At 44.8% G+C, this 17,505-nt stretch overlaps 1 protein-coding gene and 1 long non-coding RNA gene across 4 annotated transcripts in view; one reads left to right on the forward strand and one right to left on the reverse strand.

Annotated features, from left to right (window-relative positions):
* The first annotated feature begins 8,250 nt into the window (after positions 1-8,250).
* Positions 8,251-17,251, forward strand: Fzd4 (frizzled class receptor 4). Its single transcript, XM_074081590.1, has 2 exons — positions 8,251-8,901; positions 10,936-17,251. Exons 1-2 carry the CDS (start codon positions 8,617-8,619, stop codon positions 12,262-12,264), a joined length of 1,614 nt encoding a protein of 537 aa, XP_073937691.1. The 5' UTR covers positions 8,251-8,616; the 3' UTR covers positions 12,265-17,251.
* LOC141425055 (uncharacterized) overlaps positions 10,555-17,505 on the reverse strand; it is a 63,594-nt gene continuing 56,643 nt past the window's right edge. For 2 of the 3 annotated variants that reach the window (XR_012450163.1, XR_012450159.1), the window contains 3 exons: positions 16,473-16,909; positions 14,407-14,603; positions 10,555-13,039 (listed from right to left, as the gene is read on the reverse strand). This is a non-coding gene — a long non-coding RNA (uncharacterized lncRNA). The remainder of the gene's footprint in view (positions 13,040-14,406; positions 14,604-16,472; positions 16,910-17,505) is intronic. The other variant, XR_012450162.1, reaches the window with a different exon arrangement.

Below are 17,505 nucleotides of genomic sequence, written 5' to 3' on the forward strand. Positions count from 1 at the left end.
AGAGGAAACTGTGGAGACAATGAAGCTGCCTAAGATGGTAGGCATAATGGTTAAAGGCATAGGTTGTAGAGTCAGACAGATTGGTGCTGAAATATCAACTCTGCCATTGCTGTAAGACTTCAGACCAAGTTTCTCACACACTGTTTCTTCAATCTGAAAAACCGAGAGCAACAAAAGTTATCATATAGGTTTGTTCATTTAATGAGTATTTACTGAGTACCTACTGGGCAACAGGGAAATACTAGTGAATAAGACAGTCATGACCCTGATCTCATAGCATTGAGATGTCATACTAGTTGAGAGAGAGAAAATTAACAAGTAAACAATTAAGTACCCAAGACAGTGACATGTATCAATAAGAACTGTGGAGGAAATAAAACAGGGCAAATAAGTGAAGGCAAGGGTAAGACATGAGTGTTTAGGGAAGATCTCTCAGAGGAAATAAGGGGAGACTAAGGAGAGGCATTCTAGGCAGAAGGGATAGCAAAATCCCTCTGGCAGCAACTAACTTGACATGTTTTAGGAAGAAAGAGAATATCAAAGTGATTAGAATGTGGTAAGCAAAGCAGAGTAAGACCAATGAAGAGGGGAGATGAGCCCAGCTCTCAGAGGTTTTGTAGGCCTTATGAATTCTATTCCATCTTCAATGAGAAACCACTGACAGGTTTTAAGCAGAAGAAGACCATGATCTGCAGAGCTGGTTTTAAAATATTCAATAGATCTTTGAGCAATGGTGAGCAATGGTGAAAGAGTGAGACCAGTCAGGAGACTGTTAACAAGGGCTGAGGAGCGCTAAACAGTTTGGGGAAGTGGTACTGGAGAGAAGTAATTCAGATTTCAAACATAGTCTGGAGGTAACGTGGATTAATTAAATGAGATAATTCATGTAAAACTCTTAGCAAGTGCCAGACAGAGATGCTCAGTGAAGTGCTTGCTATGGACCATATGGTCTGAGGAATCTGGCAATACTTAAATCATATTTCTAAGGTGAAATTAGTGATTATAATTAGATTAGTGAACTGGCCCAACCACTGGCTATTTGTGAGCCACTAGGGTAAGTAACACTTGGGGCTTCAGTGTCCCCATGCATTAAGTGAGGAGTGGGTGAGATGAACTCTGCAGTAGTTTCCAAGTCCTAGCATTCTTTTTTTCAGTTTTCCAAGCTGAGGTTTGAACTCAGGGCCTTGCATTTGCTAGGCAGGTGCTCTACCACTTGATGCATGCATCAACCCTTTTTACTTTAGCTGTTTTTGAGATAGGATCAAGCTTTGTGTATGGACCATAATCTTTCTACTTGTGCTTGTGCTTCTGGTGTAGTTGGGATGACAGTCATGAACTACTATGCTCAGTTTTTATAGTTTGACATTGGGTCTCACAAACTCAGGCTAACCTTGAACAGTGATCCTCCTAATCTCCACTTCCTGAGCAGCTAGGATTACAGGCTTGAGCCACATCACCCAACCTCTAACTACTAACCTTCTGAGAATATTTTTTTAATGGGCTATATCTGTCAGGCTCTAACCAGAGAATCAAAGTTACTATGAGTGAGGTAGAATACAGGCTTTACTATAAGGATTAGAACCTTACAAAATTGTAGAAGCCAGTGAAGTACTCTATGCAAGGTGCTGCCTCTCTGTCTGGTGTTGCACCTGATATGCAAACACTAAAGACCAGACAGATAGGGGATCTAAAAGGAAAGCTGTGTACAATGTGTGGAAAATACAGGGCAAAATAGAACCCAAAGAGATGGACTGTTGTTAACTACCTCTAAACTTGATTGAATGAGAGGTAAAGAAGCTGGAGACCTTTACACAGGACTACTCATTTGCTGGCCAGGACTCAGAGAAGATGAAGGAGATCCTCAGGAGTTGGATCCCGGTGGAGCCAGATGCTGCCCAATGCTAAAAGCTGAGCCAGCACATCATGACATTGTTCATGTGGTACCCAACGCAGTTTTTCTTTTACCTCCCACACTTTTGCCAATTTCTCCTGTGGTCAACCTTAATCTGGAACCATGTAGGGAAGGTAATTCCAGGAAAGACAGCTCTAGTCTAGCTGCCAAACTCTACTTCTTGTCAGCTTGGCATTCAACACTTGCTTTTTTAATGATACTTAAATTCCAGATAAAGGCAATGGTAATGTAATATTCCCATTTCACATGACCCAACAGTCCCTTGTGCTACTGAAAACATGCTATCCTTATTCATTCTTGTTCTAGCTGAGTCACACTTTCCCTTGATATCTTGTTACTTAATTTTGTTCTGTTTACATTTTGCTGAACAACAAACCAATCTAAACCTTCAGATATAAAACAATAACCATCATGGATTTTGTGGGGCAGGAATTTGGAAAGGACACAACAAGGATGGTTCTTATTTGCTCCACAAATTGGTCTGTGCCAGGCTGACTGAAGCAGCAAGGGACAGGAACAGCTGGGACCAGAAAATCTACTTTCAAGGTGATTTCTTCACTCATGGTTTTAGAACCTGGCTTGGGATGGGTAAAGGACTGGCTCATCTCATACTATCAAGTGGAGAGCCTGCACATGGCCTTTCCTGTACAGCATTCTAAGTCCTCCCTCAGGAGGACTTGCAAGGATGCTCAAAGGTCAAAAGTGAGTTTTTTTACCAAATGAGGTGGAAAATGCATGGCCTGTTATGACACAGCTTTGGAAGTCACTTAGTGTCACTTATAGCATACTGTAATTCATTAAAGATCACAGTCTTTCCAGACTCAAGGGGAGAGAACATAAACTTTTCCCTTGGATGGGAAGAATAGCAAAGAAGTTGAAGCCATGTTTTAAAACCGCTCCCTGGGTTTTGTCTAGTCTAGTTTATGCTTGTATGCAACATGTGGCTGGTTCACACTTTGGTCATTATTTAGCATCATTCTTATTCCTATTCATTTCTATTCTGAACCAACTGATAAGAGAGTGTTGCCTATGAGAATCTTATTTTATATGCTTTCCTTCCCATTCCTCCCTAGGTCTCTTGGAAGCTTCCCCACCCCTCAAAACTAAGCTCACATTCCAATTTTTATACAAACTTACCAAGAAATAATAATCTGACTTACACGCCTTGGCTTGAGATCCTGTTCTTACTACCAATCTGGTGGCATACACAATTCTTAGTGGCTTAACTGACAACAATGAGATGAGTGGTGGACTGGTCAATACACAGTGATTAAAAAATGTCTGGGCTTATTCATGAAGTAGAGAAACTCATTTGCTCTAAATCAAACAATGATTTTGACCAAAACATTGTTCTACCTTAAAATGTTTAAGAATGGTCACAGTAAAATAAAAACAAGAAAGACAGATAAATAATTGGCAAAACATCTGACTTTGGAAGAAAATTGAGAGCTGTATGTGACCTCTCTTTCATGATATCTTAGGGTAATTGGGAGACTTGCCAGGATACCTGACTTGTGGGAGTGATTAAGAATCTAACTGGTTATATTTTGGTGGTTGACTATATCCAGATCATAGCGAAGACTCTCTTTCGAAGAATCAGATCACTCATCACCTGAACCATTCATTTATTCAACAAATAACTATAGAGTATCTTCTATGGATCAGGTAATGTTGTTTTACGCTATTCAGGAGCACATCTGAGAATAAGACATAGCCTCTGACTTCAAAGGTTAGTGAAGAAGACAAAAAAGAAAAAGAAAAAAACTTCTAATACCAAACCTTATATATGGCAATAGGGAGAGAAGCCCAAGACAAAACACTTAACCATAAAGAAACTTGTTTCCCTTTTGGTTTCATGTCTTAATCTTCCCCAATATGACTGTAAGCTCCTTGAAGGCAGGGACCATCTTTTACACATCTGCATATCCCCACACAAGTACAATGTTCAGTGACATGCCTACAACAACCCATCACTAAACACCTGCTTATGTGTTTCAGTACTGAAAGGAAAGGAGGCTGTGGAGGTACAAAATGTACTTGCATTAATGTTTGCCTCCCATGGAGGCTCATTGTTCCCCATCACCACTGATAAATAAAAAGGTCCAATGTACTGTCTTACACTTGCTAAATACATAGGTGGGAGGAACAGGGCTTTGATTCCTTGACATCAAGAGCTCTGTAATGTCTTCGTGTGCTAAGAGTACAGTGGAAAGGATTTTGGCTTTGCCACTTAATAGTTGTTACTTCGCCACTTGGGACTTCTGATCCCTCTACCTGGAGCTAGATCAGAATTTTTTCCCCACCTTATCCTGTAGACATGATTTTGTTTTATAGCTATTTTGGATATAGAAGAAGATGTAGCATTCAAGCTATTTATAAACTGATAGGATGTGGCTTGGCTTCTCCCCGTGGTTCTGTCATTCCACAGTAATTTCCCAATACTTCCGATTTTTCGTCCCAGCAAATTATTCCCTCAAAAACCAACTAGGATAATAATGAACCACTTTCTTGCATTTTCTATCAAGACAGTTCTTTGTGAGTTCTAAATGTTCTGTCTAGATTCAAAGAAGCTAGTTTCTTCATGAGTGGTTGGAATAAGACTTTTCTTAGAAGCTACTGAATATGGATTAGTTGGATTGTTTCGCCAGAAATAAAAAGCAGGCTTTGGGATGACCACTTCAACGTTAATTGGGTTAGCAAAGAGCTACAAATAAGGGGTTTTACTTAGGAAGGAGAGGAAGTTTACAGCACCCACCCCCTTAGGTAGTGGATTTTAACCTACTAGTTTTCAATTGCAGCCTTTAGTTTAGGAACCATTATAAAAACCTATTAGAGCTGAAAATGTCAGGTTGAAAAATTAACACATCACAGGAGTTAATTAGAACCCAGCTCTCATCAGATGCGCCTGGGGAGCTCTCCAACTGCCCAACAGGCCGCAGAAGTCATTTTTGTTGAGCTCCTATGTGGCTGCATCTTTACTACTTGGAGGCTGGATAGGGACACTGTTCAGGTCACAGCCACTGGAGACTACGGCCTCTAGTGCTTTAGGGAAGATCCTTTTCACATGTCCCTCTCTTTTCCTCTCCACACAGTATGCATGATGGAAGGTAGTTCCTGTCTGCTTGGAACACCCTTAGGGAAGTGTTTTTTGTCACAAAGACATACAAGCCCTGCCTGTCACCAAAGGGCAGTTGTGGACCGTGTAAAGCACTCAGGAGAGGGAGGATGAGGTGCTCTGGGCCATTCAGACTAAACTCCAAGTCATGGTCTTTGTTTTCTTTCACATTCAGACTGAAATGTGACTCCCCTGGCTTTCTTTTTTTGGAAAATACCTGTGATGAGTTCCATACCTAGAAAGAAAAGCTGTTGACAGGAAAAGCTTCTGATGGGAAGGGGCTCCTTCGAGTGTTCTCAAAGAAGACAGTGGCTTCAGACATGCTGAGACAGAGATGCCAAGCCTAGAATAAGAGGTCAGGATGACAAAAGGGTCATCGTTAACAGTGGATTAGGCTGGGTGTTAAAACAGTGTCCTCTGTGAGAGCAGTGCGTGCATACAGTTCAGGTCTGGGCAGGTACACATCTAGTTTTGTTGTTGCTGTTATTGGTGGGTTTTGTTTTGTTTTGTTGAGACAGGGTCTTGTTATGTAGCCCAGGCCTGGAACTCCTCCTGCCTCAGTCTCCTCAGTGTTGGGATTTGATTCTCAGATGTACAACTGAGTCCTTTCCACCACTTACTATGCCATTTGGGTAAATTGCTTAACGTCTCAGAACCCATTTTCTCAGGTTGTTGTATGAAATAATGAATGCAAGTAACAGTTTCTTATTACTGATTCAATAATAGTATTCCTTCACCCAGGACTAGTGATGTCCCCTCTGTGTGCCAGGCCCTATGTGAGGAACAGGTTCTACTCCTTGAGAACCTTGGGGAATTCGTTATTTCACAAATCATGTACATTTATCTTCAGCACAAAGCATGCCCCCTTCTCCTCCCTGTTCTAGAATTGTTAGTTGTAAACTAACTCCATTTAGTTGAGCTCAAGATCTTGCAGGTCTCAGTTACCTCTGCCTTCAATTTGCCCACAATTCTCTATGTGCTTATCCTACTGAGTTACTGATGTTTCTTTATTCTTTGTCTTCCCTTGTGTGGTCCTAGAGGATGGGGATCATGTATTCACTTAAACTATTATCTTACTTATTCCTCTCTGTAGCCCAAATGAACAGATCATTCACTCTGTTCTCCAGAAGGCCAGTGGTCTTATGCATGACTTGGCACAAGCACACAGAAGATTCAGCCCTCCTGAGTCCATTGGTTTTTGGCTGGGGACTTTTTCTGGGGAAATAACCTTGCCATCATCTTTGAAGGGCCTTTCATGGGCTCTGGTTTGGGTGGTCCTGTCATTTTCTAACTATTGCCTTGGTTCAAGCCTCAGTTTCCCAGTCTCCTTAAGGTTATGACAATGACTGGAGACAATGCAGTTTCTATGTGCCCAACAGTTCTAGGCACAGAGTCAAGTACCAAAATAAAAAAAAAAAAGTTGATTCCAACCTTGCCCTCAGCCAAGTTGAGCTGCTAACGTAAGAAAAGACAACTAAAAATACAAAACAAAATATAAGCACCACCAGATGGTACAGACATTCTTCCAATTTATACCTAGCCTCTGCCATGTGTCAGAGAATCAGCTGAAATGGTAGAGTACAAATCAGCTCCAGGAAAACAGTGGCAAATGTTGACAACTCTAATTCCAGCTATTGAGAAGGCCGAGGTAGGAGGACTGCAGTCTAGGCTGGCAAGGCAAAAGTGTCAGACCCTATCTGAAAAACATACTAAAAGCAAAAGAACTGAGGGTATGGCTCAAGTGGTAGAGCACTTCCCTAGAAAGCTTACATGGCCCTGAGTTCAATCCCCAGGGATAGGGAATGGGGGTGTGAGAGTGGGGAATTGCTTTACCCATATCCTCAGACCTGGGCTGTGGGAGATGAAGGTTGTACTATAATTAATCTCCTTTATCTGTTCCAAACCCCCACCACCCCCCCAAAAAAAACCCCACCTAAACAACTCATGTAGCATTTACTATGTGCCAATCACGATGCTAAATTATCAGGCATTATTATCTCCTGTAACTTTGGCAACAACTGTGAGGAAGGCGTGAACCTCCCTCAGAAATTGTCCATTTGGCCATTTGGGGGCTCAAAGAGGCACAGTAGCCAGTTAAGTTACAAGTAAATGGCTTAGGTGTCTACCTTCTGAGAGTCCCACTGTCCTACTAGAAAGCTGAGAAAGTGGACCAATACAGAGCCCCTGGGGACTGGAAATGAGAGAAAGAAAAGTTGGATTGGAACCCAAGTGGCAACATCTCTCCAACCCCAGGACCCACGCAGAAGCAGAATAAGGAAAAAAGGGATGCAGGATGCAGGGGAGGGGTGCCCCAGGGCTGGGAAGGGGAGCCCTGGTGGTTGTGCGCCTTCCTCGCCCCCAGTGCACAGGTCAAACCTCTCCCCTCCTGCTCTCTCACCCTCCCAACCTTATTTAGAAACCGTGTCCCCGAGACAGGAAGGGCGGCGGGCCGAGAAGCACGGAGCGTCCTGGTCTCATTTCCTTTCGAATCCCCCTGTGGAATTTCATTTCATACGGTGAGGAAATCGGAGCGCGAGCCCGTCGGCTGGGCGCTGCCCCGGGCGCCTCCCCCACTCGCGGCTGGAGACAGGCAGCTCCCGGGGGCAGGTTGGGCTGGCCTGGGGCGGGGACAGGGGCGGGCGCCGACCCTGGCAATCTGGGGGTGAAAATAGCTGCAGACGCACGCTGTACCAGGCACCGAGCTAAGCGTTTTAACGCTTTATCTCTAATCCTCCCAAGTCACTTTACGGATGAGGAACCTGACGCCGAGAGGCTGTGCAATTTGCTCAAGGTCACACAGCTGGGATTTAAAGCCACAATTTGTGTAAATCCAAATCTCGAGTTCTTTGTGTACATTTCTCTGCTTGATGCGGAGGTGGCCATGGCCCGAGGTGACAGCTGGAAGGAGAAGGGAATGAAAGAGGGCATCTATCCGAGAGCACTTTACACCTGGGAGAGGAGGGGGCAGATTGGACGGGCGGGCGCGACTGGGTTCCATCGCCGCCTGGCCCCAAGCGCGCCTGGATCCGGGTGGGAGGAAAGTGAGCGCCGGGAAGCCGAGCGGGGCGGGGCGGGCCGGGACAAGGAGGGAGGAAGGAGGGGGGCGGCGGGCCCAGGCCTGACCCTTCCAGCGGGAGAGCGGCCCCGCCCCGAAGTCCCGCCCCCCTCTGCCTACGCACCTATTGGCGAGGTGCGCTGTCTGTCCCGCCCCGCCACCGCCCAGCGAACCTCCAGCGCCGCGGAGGGCTCGGGCAGTGAGGACAGCGCGGGGCTGAGCGCTGGCGGGCTTCGCTGAGACGCCGAGCTGACTCGGCCGGCGCCGGGTGTGGGATCGCCGGGTGTGGGATCGCCGCCTGCAGCCATGACCCTATTAGTCTGTTCCTCCGCCTCGGCCCGGGACGTCTAATACCCCCCACGATCGCGCGCAGCTGCTGGAAAGGCGGCCACTGCCCCCTCGTCGCCCTTGGCGCCTTATCACACTCCCTTCCCCGGAGCTGGGAGCAGCGCGGGCAGCCGGCGCCCCAGTGCAAACTGGGGGTGTCTGCTGCATTAGCCCCCGCCGCCGCCGCTGCTGCCCCAGGCTCTGGCTATGGCCTGGCGGGGCGCAGGGCCGAGCGTCCCGGGGGCGCCCGCAGGCGTCGGGCTCAGTCTGGGGCTGTTGCTACAGTTGTTGCTGCTCCTGGGGCCGGCACGGGGCTTCGGGGACGAGGAGGAGCGGCGCTGCGACCCCATCCGTATCTCCATGTGCCAGAACCTCGGCTACAACGTGACCAAGATGCCCAACCTGGTGGGGCACGAGCTGCAAACGGACGCCGAGCTGCAGTTGACAACTTTCACGCCTCTCATCCAGTACGGCTGCTCTAGCCAGCTGCAGGTGGGCGCACCCCCACTCCCACCCCTGGCGGTACCTCTTGAGCAGGGACACCCCACTGTCCCTCCGTGAAATCCGTGGAAGTCGAGCCCCCTGTACCCTTCCTAGCCCGAGGGGTACAACTCTCCTGAAAAAGTGACTTCCACCCCCCCCCCTTCAGTCCCTTCTCAGGGAATAGAAGCCAAAACGTTGGGTAAGTCATCTGGCCACTCTTACACCCCGCCCTTCCGTTTTCTCCCTTGCCCACCCATGTCTGGCCAAGCCCCTAACCCCGGTGGAGCTGAAGGTTATCTTTGCCAAGGATTCTGGCCGCCGCTGCTCCGTGGGTGAGTCCCGGCAGAGCAGCCAGCTGTAGCTAAAACTTGGAAGGAGAGATAAGGACACATGAACACCGATCTCCTTTCTCACCATGTTTCTGGGGCTGGGTTATTGGATAAAACACCACTGCCCGATTTTCTGCAGCAGGTTCCCTCCTCACGTCTCACACGGTTTTAGAGGTCATGCAGGAAGGAATGGTTGGGTTGACTTGAGTTCTTTCTTGTCCTCAGGATTGGAGGCAGGTTTAGTGTTTGAAAGAAGAGAAAAAGCTCCAGGAAAGTAGTTTGGGTATTGGAAGAATTTTCTTTTGCAGTCATTAAAAAGTTTAAAGCTTATGTAATGTGTAATGATACGGAAGTTGTTCCTCCTACAAGAAGTGAAGAAAGAATTTGCATATACAGGTGATCAAAATCTTGCAATAACAATCAATTCATTATGGGGAGCGTGGGAACTGAATGGAAAATTAAAAAAAAAAGAACCTAACAACATTGGTTGTGTTTTGGTTAGTGAGGCTGAGTGATTTTAATATGTTTAGAAAAGAGAGCAGTTGGGAAAATAATAGAGGTTAGTTATGCAGACTTCAGAAATCTATGGTCCTGGCTGTGACTTCTGAAAGATAAGAAAAAGACATACAGCTAACTTACTGGCTGTATGTTTTTACATAGGTCATTTTAAAAGTTGGATTGTGGTTTTGGAAAGATGGTTGGGATTAGACCTGTTGCTGGTGAAATATCCCTTTGGAAATTTCAGAACTTTAGGACTAGGTTATAAAAACTTAAGAAATGATTCTCTAGCTCTCAGTTTGGAAACAGCACATATCCTGACATCAGTGGCAATTTTGTTGCAGAGACAGCTTTTGCAGGGATGTATATTTTTAATTACATGTATCCTGGGGAAGCAGCCAAGCTGTTTTGAAGGACAAGACTGGATCCCTTTACATGCTGGAAAATAGTTACTTGTAACCCTAGACTTCATAGACAACATCTGTATGGAGCCAAGGAGACTGTTTATCAATGCTGGAGGAATTGAGGACAGCAACTGGACTCTCCCCTGCTGGTATTGCAGTATCAGGGACTTAACATTTACATTTTCCTATTGTGCTTCATTACTATTCATTGAGGAAACCCTAGCCAAACAAACCCCTAGTGACCAGAGACCTCAATCCACACCCTTGGGTCTAACAGTGTCTCAATTGGTACAATTTTTGTTTCAAAAATGGAATTGATTTTTTTTTTAATTTAAAGGGTAAAGTAGGGAAAAGAGAAAATAGTAACAGGACCTATCTATGTTTTACATTTATTTTTAAGGTGATAAATGTGAATAAAATCAAGTACCCTATTTTAAACAACTGAGTAATTTTATTAGACTCTTCATCTCTTTCATACAGTAGCTAAAAGCAGAAGGGTATTTAAAGTCATTTTTTAAAAGTTTATTAAGGACTATGTGAAAAGGAATTATATAATTCTTCAGATGCTTCTTATCTACCTATCTACCCATCTTTGTCCCTCTGGAAAGGATGACTAGAGTCAAAGAAAAGTGTGTAAAAGTGATGGATTACCAAGCACCCCTGTTTGAGGTCAGGGTAAACAGACAGACTCCTACTAGGCTTGTTTAAAAGCAGATATGTACATTGCCTAGAAACATTCACTCAGCTTTGTGCAAGCATTTGGTCAAACCTCCAAGTCATTGTTTTCTTTGTTCATTTCATTACTTTTCCAGTTCTTCCTTTGTTCAGTTTATGTGCCAATGTGCACAGAGAAGATCAACATCCCCATCGGCCCATGTGGCGGCATGTGTCTTTCAGTCAAGAGACGCTGTGAACCCGTGCTGAAGGAATTTGGATTTGCCTGGCCTGAGAGCCTGAACTGCAGCAAATTCCCACCACAGAACGACCACAACCACATGTGCATGGAAGGGCCAGGTGATGAAGAGGTGCCCTTACCTCACAAGACCCCCATCCAGCCTGGGGAAGAGTGTCACTCAGTGGGAACCAATTCCGATCAGTACATCTGGGTGAAAAGGAGCCTGACCTGTGTTCTCAAGTGTGGCTATGATGCTGGCTTATACAGCCGCTCTGCCAAAGAGTTCACCGATATTTGGATAGCAGTGTGGGCCAGCCTCTGCTTCATCTCCACTGCCTTTACTGTCCTTACCTTCCTGGTCGATTCTTCCAGGTTTTCCTATCCTGAGCGCCCCATCATATTCCTCAGTATGTGCTATAATATTTATAGCATTGCTTATATTGTCAGGCTGACTGTAGGCCGGGAAAGGATATCCTGCGATTTTGAAGAGGCAGCAGAACCCGTTCTCATCCAAGAAGGACTTAAGAACACAGGATGTGCAATCATTTTCTTGCTGATGTACTTTTTTGGAATGGCAAGCTCCATTTGGTGGGTTATTCTGACACTCACTTGGTTTTTGGCAGCAGGCCTCAAATGGGGTCATGAAGCCATTGAAATGCACAGCTCTTACTTTCACATTGCAGCCTGGGCCATCCCTGCAGTGAAAACCATTGTCATCTTGATCATGAGACTGGTGGATGCAGATGAACTGACTGGCCTGTGCTATGTTGGGAACCAAAACCTCGATGCCCTCACTGGCTTTGTGGTGGCTCCCCTCTTCACGTATTTGGTGATTGGAACTTTATTCATTGCTGCAGGTTTGGTGGCCTTATTCAAAATTCGGTCAAATCTTCAAAAGGATGGGACAAAGACAGACAAGTTGGAAAGGCTGATGGTGAAGATTGGAGTCTTCTCAGTACTGTACACAGTTCCTGCAACCTGTGTGATTGCCTGTTATTTCTATGAAATCTCCAACTGGGCTCTCTTTCGATATTCTGCAGATGACTCTAATATGGCAGTTGAGATGTTGAAAATTTTTATGTCTTTGCTTGTGGGCATTACTTCAGGCATGTGGATTTGGTCTGCCAAAACGCTTCACACCTGGCAGAAATGTTCCAACAGATTGGTGAATTCTGGGAAGGTAAAGAGAGAGAAGAGAGGGAATGGTTGGGTAAAGGCTGGGAAAGACAATGAAACTGTGGTGTGAAGCTAGCTAGCCTCCACACTTTCCTCATTTTGAAGGAGGGGAATAGCACATTTCTGTGGAAATGCTGCTCCGAGTTTTATGCAGTGAATCTCAGTTTGAACAAGCACTTCCACCTACCACCCTCACCCGCACCCTAGCTTCATAAAACCAATGATTTTGCTGCAGACTTTGGAATGATCCAAAATGGAAAAGCCAGTTAGAGGCTTTCAAAGCTGTGAAAAATCAAAATGTTGATCACTTTAGCAGGTCGCAGCTTGGAGAGTGGAGGTCCTGCCTAGATTCCAGGGCGATGCTGTTTTTTTTTTTTTCCCAATAAGGTGGGATCTGAGCTGTGAGCTGGTAACTAACTTGCAGGGAGAAAGATTAATTTTTTTTTTTAGCCATTCTAAATTTTAAATACTAACTGGGTCTTGCAGATAGCAAAGCGATCTATAAACACTGGAAATGCTGGGTTCAGAGAAGTGTTACAAGAGTTTTATAGTTTGGCTGATCTAACATAAACATCTTCTGTGGTGCACTGTCTGCTGTTTAGAACTTTGTGGATTGCACTCCCAAGAGGTGGTGTCAAAATCTTTCAGTGCCTTTGTCATAAAACAGAATTGTTTGAACAAACAAAGTACTGTATTAACACACATAAGATGTCCAGTGGATTTTTCTTCTTTCTCCTCCTCTCTTAAATTTCAACTTCCTTGTCTTAGGCTGCTGCTGTTTTCTTCATTTACCCTAATGATCCAGAAGAGGTCTTTTTATAGGAATTTTTTGCACCACAGTATGCCTAATGAGGGAAAAAGGAAAGGTGATTCACTTTCTGACAATCACTTAATTCAGAGGCAAATGAGATTTACTAAGTTGACTTACCTTACCCACCCCAGAGACCTATTGCGTGAAGCAGTTGGGACTTAATGTATTTTACTTTGTGTGATTGCATCTACGCAGACGCCAGTCTGGAAGAGCTGAAATGTTAAATTTCTTGGCAACTTTGCATTCACACAGATTAACTGTGTAATTTGTGTGTGTCAATTACAATTAAAAGCACATTCTTGGACCATGACATAGAATACTCAACTGACTTTAAAACTATGGTCAGCTTGCATTCTTAGAGTGATAGTGCCTTTTTCCCCCAGCATGAGAATGTTATCAGAATCTAGTCTACTTACCACAGTGGAGACTTATTTAATTTTGTAAAGCAAACTAAGGACAGTTAATCCAACTACTTGGTGTATAATTGTTCCCTGTAATTGGCAAAGGCTCCTTGTAAGATTTCATTGGAGGCAGTGTGGCCTGGAGTATTTATGTGGTGCTTAATGAATCTCCAGAATGCCAGCCAGGAGCTGGATTGGTTAGCAGGGAATAAAGTGTAGACCATATGAAATGAACTGCAAACTCGAACAGTACAGGTCTTAATTACCTTTAGCGGAGGTATCCAAAGCTTTTAAAATTTATGCTTTAAGTTCCTCTCAAGGGGGTACCCACTAGCAGCCTATCAAAAGTTGGAGTTCTTTTAAAATTATAACTGGTCTTTCTTTTAACTTGCTTTAGGCCTTCTAATCACCAAATCTCCAGGATAAATTGTTCATGTCACAGGTTGCCCTCCTTATAATTCATACCTGTCTCTGCTTCAGCAACTATGTTTCAATGTCTCATTATGTATTAATTCATGCTTTTAAAAAAATAAGCAAGCTCTTTTTCTCCCCATCACACTTTGTGGAGAAACATTTCCAAGGATGAAAAATTCCAAATAGGTGATCAAATTCTAGAGAAAAGAATGTCTTTTTATTTTTCTTGGTTTGAGCTTTATGCCAGTGATTCTTTCCTCTTTGTTTTTGCGGGTTATTGAGATCAAGAAGCATATAAGGTCCACTGTGTGTGTGATTGGAAGGGACCATCGTGGGTCTTTTGAGATAGAAGCTACATGGGCCTGGTGGCCCCTGCTGCTTTGTGCGGTCTGAGCACCTAGCTGGACTTGGGTGAGGGCTCCAGGAGCATGAGAACTGATCCCTGGAAGGGCCGGTTTGACTCCATCTGAGACCGTATTGCCTACGACATGTAAAATGTGAACTCCCTGTGCTGCTTGCAGACAGTTCCCATAACTGGCCAAGGTTCTGGAGCATGCACCCAGGGACAGAGGCTGCCCTTACTCACGCTCTGCTCTGGTGTCTTGGGAGTTGTGCAGAGACTTTGGCCCAGGAAAGGGAAGGAGGACCATGCAGTAGGGGGGCTGGCGGCTGTTGCTGTTGGAGTGTAGGCACTCGTGATGCGATTTTCTTTGTAATGCTTCAGTGATTGTGTGACCAAGGCAGCACCTAGCAGAGGGCTGGGCAAGGCAGAGTGTTCAATATCTGTAAATGATAAAGTAATAATTATAGCCATAACAGAGCACTTGGGTGAACGTGGACACCTGAGTTCTGGAGCTAGTGCCCTGACAACTTCTGGGGGTTGACTGTCTGCTGCATCAATCTCCTGCCTTTTCAGAGGAAAGTACATTTGAGCAGAAGTGGATGTCAGTACAAACTGGATTAGTAGCCTTAGCAATGTCACAGGGTTATAGGCTTTTCCTTTCACATTGCAGACAATGGAGAGTGTTTACGGTTTCAGGAAAAAACTGTGGTGAAGGAGTCAGTTACCAATGACCTTCAAGCAATTCCATCACCTCTTGGATTGGTATTTGTTTCAAAAAAACCAGAAGTCAGTTTTCACCACATTTATCACGTGCCAACTGTGTGTAAAGGCCCATGTTAGGCACCATAGGGCTGCCATGGAGATAAGCTCTGGTTTTCTAGTGCGCTTGGGTCCACTGGACTTCACTGTTGTGAAGAGCAGGGGCCTCTAGATTCATATCTGTTCACTATCTCTTTCCCACAAACCTCTTCCTAGGTCTCTCTACCTTTAGCAGATCTCTCTTTCCGCAGGATGCTTTACAAATCAGTTACAGCAGCTTTGACAGAAAGCATCAGGGACAATCTGCATAGAAATGCCCTAGGAAGACAGACTAGGCTTTAAGGAAATGGTTCCACATCTTCTATGGCTTTGGAGGCAGGCAAGTCAGGGTTTGAGGCTCCAGGCAGCTTATATAGGTATATTTAAGGAGAATGTCTTGCTAAGGGAAATGTTAGGTTTATTTTTCTTTCTTTGAAATCTAGAATAAGTAGATATGATTGTAGTTTTCTACAAAAATCCCTTGGCTTCTGGAGATTTTAGCACACAGGGCCAAGGACACCTCTGGTCCAACCTCTCTGGCAGACACCTTTATCTTGTTTTATGAAGGCCAAACCTCAGGACAAGCAGAGGAACGTGGAGTAGGGTGGAACAGGCCAGAACTATCTGGTTGAGCTACTTGCTTGATTCATATCCTTCTTCCTTTATGGAGACCCATTTCCTGATCGCCGAGACTGCTTCTGAGCTGGCATCTTGCCCAGGCCCTGAAACTAGACACTTCATTTCAAAGATGCTCTCTGACTTTCCTTCCCCAGTCTCTCTCCACCTGCACTCCCCAAACCTAGAACCTGGGAAACTTAAATTCTGAATTCTGGTTCTATCCAGCACCCACAGCTCTGAACTCTCTGCCCTCCTGGCCTTCTGGTTTTAGAATTAAGTTTTATTTGTGTTGAGAACCAAGCTGGCACCTGAGGATGCAAAGATGAGCCCAACATCCTCAGCCCTGCAGGGACTGGTTCAATTTAGAGATGTTTCACCAGGATGGCTTCTGGTGAGGCAGCTACAGCAGCAGTTAGGAAAGGGAGCCACAGAGCACAAGACTTTGGGAGGAGCCTCTTAAAATCAGTCTTCATCCTTAATTTCATTCTGTGATGGAAGGAATTAGAGATAGTTGTTATTCCAGCCAATCATGTCAAGTCCCTAGACTGTGACATTTCTCTTTGTTCCTTTACTGTGTTTGAGTTCAGAATTCCTGGCTGGGTTTGCATTATGTCTGGCAAAGGCCCTGGGTTATCGTTTTTCCTCCATGGCTAGGTCACAGATCTTAGAAACTCCTAAAAGAGCATTTTGCTCCTACCAAGGATCAGATGCTAGAGGCTTAAATAATAGGTTCTGTTTCACTGTAGCCTGGATGGAGCTCTCTATGACTGCTTGTTGCCATGCAGTTATGACACGCTTGACAGTACCAGGAGGGTGCTGTCATCTTCTGACATGACTCTTCCCCTGGTAAGCCCAGTTGCCCCAGTAGTAGCTTGTTGCTATTTCTGCCTTACCTTATTTCCTCTCTTGGCACCAGCAAATTCCTAGTATTCACCCAGGCAATTTGTAGAGGGCCTTTTTGGGGTCCCATATGAGCCATGTCCCCAAAGCTTTTGTACCTTCTTGATTGCCTGCAATATTCAGTACATGACCACTGTCATCCTAGAAAGCTTCTGAGAGGAGGGGCAAGAGCAGCTCTGCCCCACAAAAGTTGGGTCCAACTTCCTTCCATGGTTGTGCAAATTTTCCAAATCCTGTTAATAGGCTCAGGCCCTGACTTGGCTGTGAGCACTGGAAGGGGAAAGCTGCTTTCTAGATCTCTCCCAGTGGGGTGTCTAGGTGGTTCTGAATTTCTTCTACCTCACAGGGGTGTTGTGAGGCTTCAGAAGATGTAGGGATGAAGGCCCCTTGAGTTCTTCATGAGAATGGCAGACTAATTATCAGGTGCAATCTGCAAAAAAGATAAAACACAAGTCAACCTACTCTGTGCAACAGTTAAGTTTGTTGTTCTGTTGCCTTTTCTTGGGTCCTCATGCCATCCCACGGCTCCAGAGCCTGGAGGGCAACCTGGAGACTTTCAGATGTCTGACATGGAGGTACCAAGCAAACTCCTACTACACATACCCTGAATGAATTGCTAAATTGCAAAGGAAATGGACCCTACTTTTAAGGATGTACTAAAGTATGTCTGCATTGATGTCTGTACTGTAAATTTCTAATTTATCAACTGTACAAAAAAAAAGCCTTGCTATTTAATTTTTGTATTAAAGGAAAATAAAATTTTGTTTATTAACTGGTGTGCAATTTGGCATATCCCTGAATATGTATGACAACCCCTGGGAAGCATGCATACCCAGCAGTGAGAAATAGAGGATTCACCTTACCAGGCAGGTTGAGAAATGGATTCCTAGAGCCTCTTTGTTTCTTTTTTGCTAGTGCTATTTTCTCCCCCTAGCATTTCTCCTGGGTCAGCAAACACCACAATTCAAGGTCAACAGAATTTATCACTACTGTGGTCATCAGTAGCACTCAAGTATATCACAGGAT

The sequence above is a fragment of the Castor canadensis genome, chromosome 1, assembly GCF_047511655.1.
Source record: "Castor canadensis chromosome 1, mCasCan1.hap1v2, whole genome shotgun sequence".
In the NCBI taxonomy this organism is placed as follows: Eukaryota; Metazoa; Chordata; class Mammalia; order Rodentia; family Castoridae; genus Castor; species Castor canadensis.

Coding starts and splice junctions, on each gene's coding strand:
- Fzd4 (XM_074081590.1), top strand. CDS start 8,617: ATGGCCTGGCGGGGCGCAGGGCCGAGCGTCCCGGGGGCGCCCGCAGGC. Junction 8,902..10,935: donor GCTGCTCTAGCCAGCTGCAG/GTGGGCGCACCC, acceptor TTACTTTTCCAG/TTCTTCCTTTGTTCAGTTTA.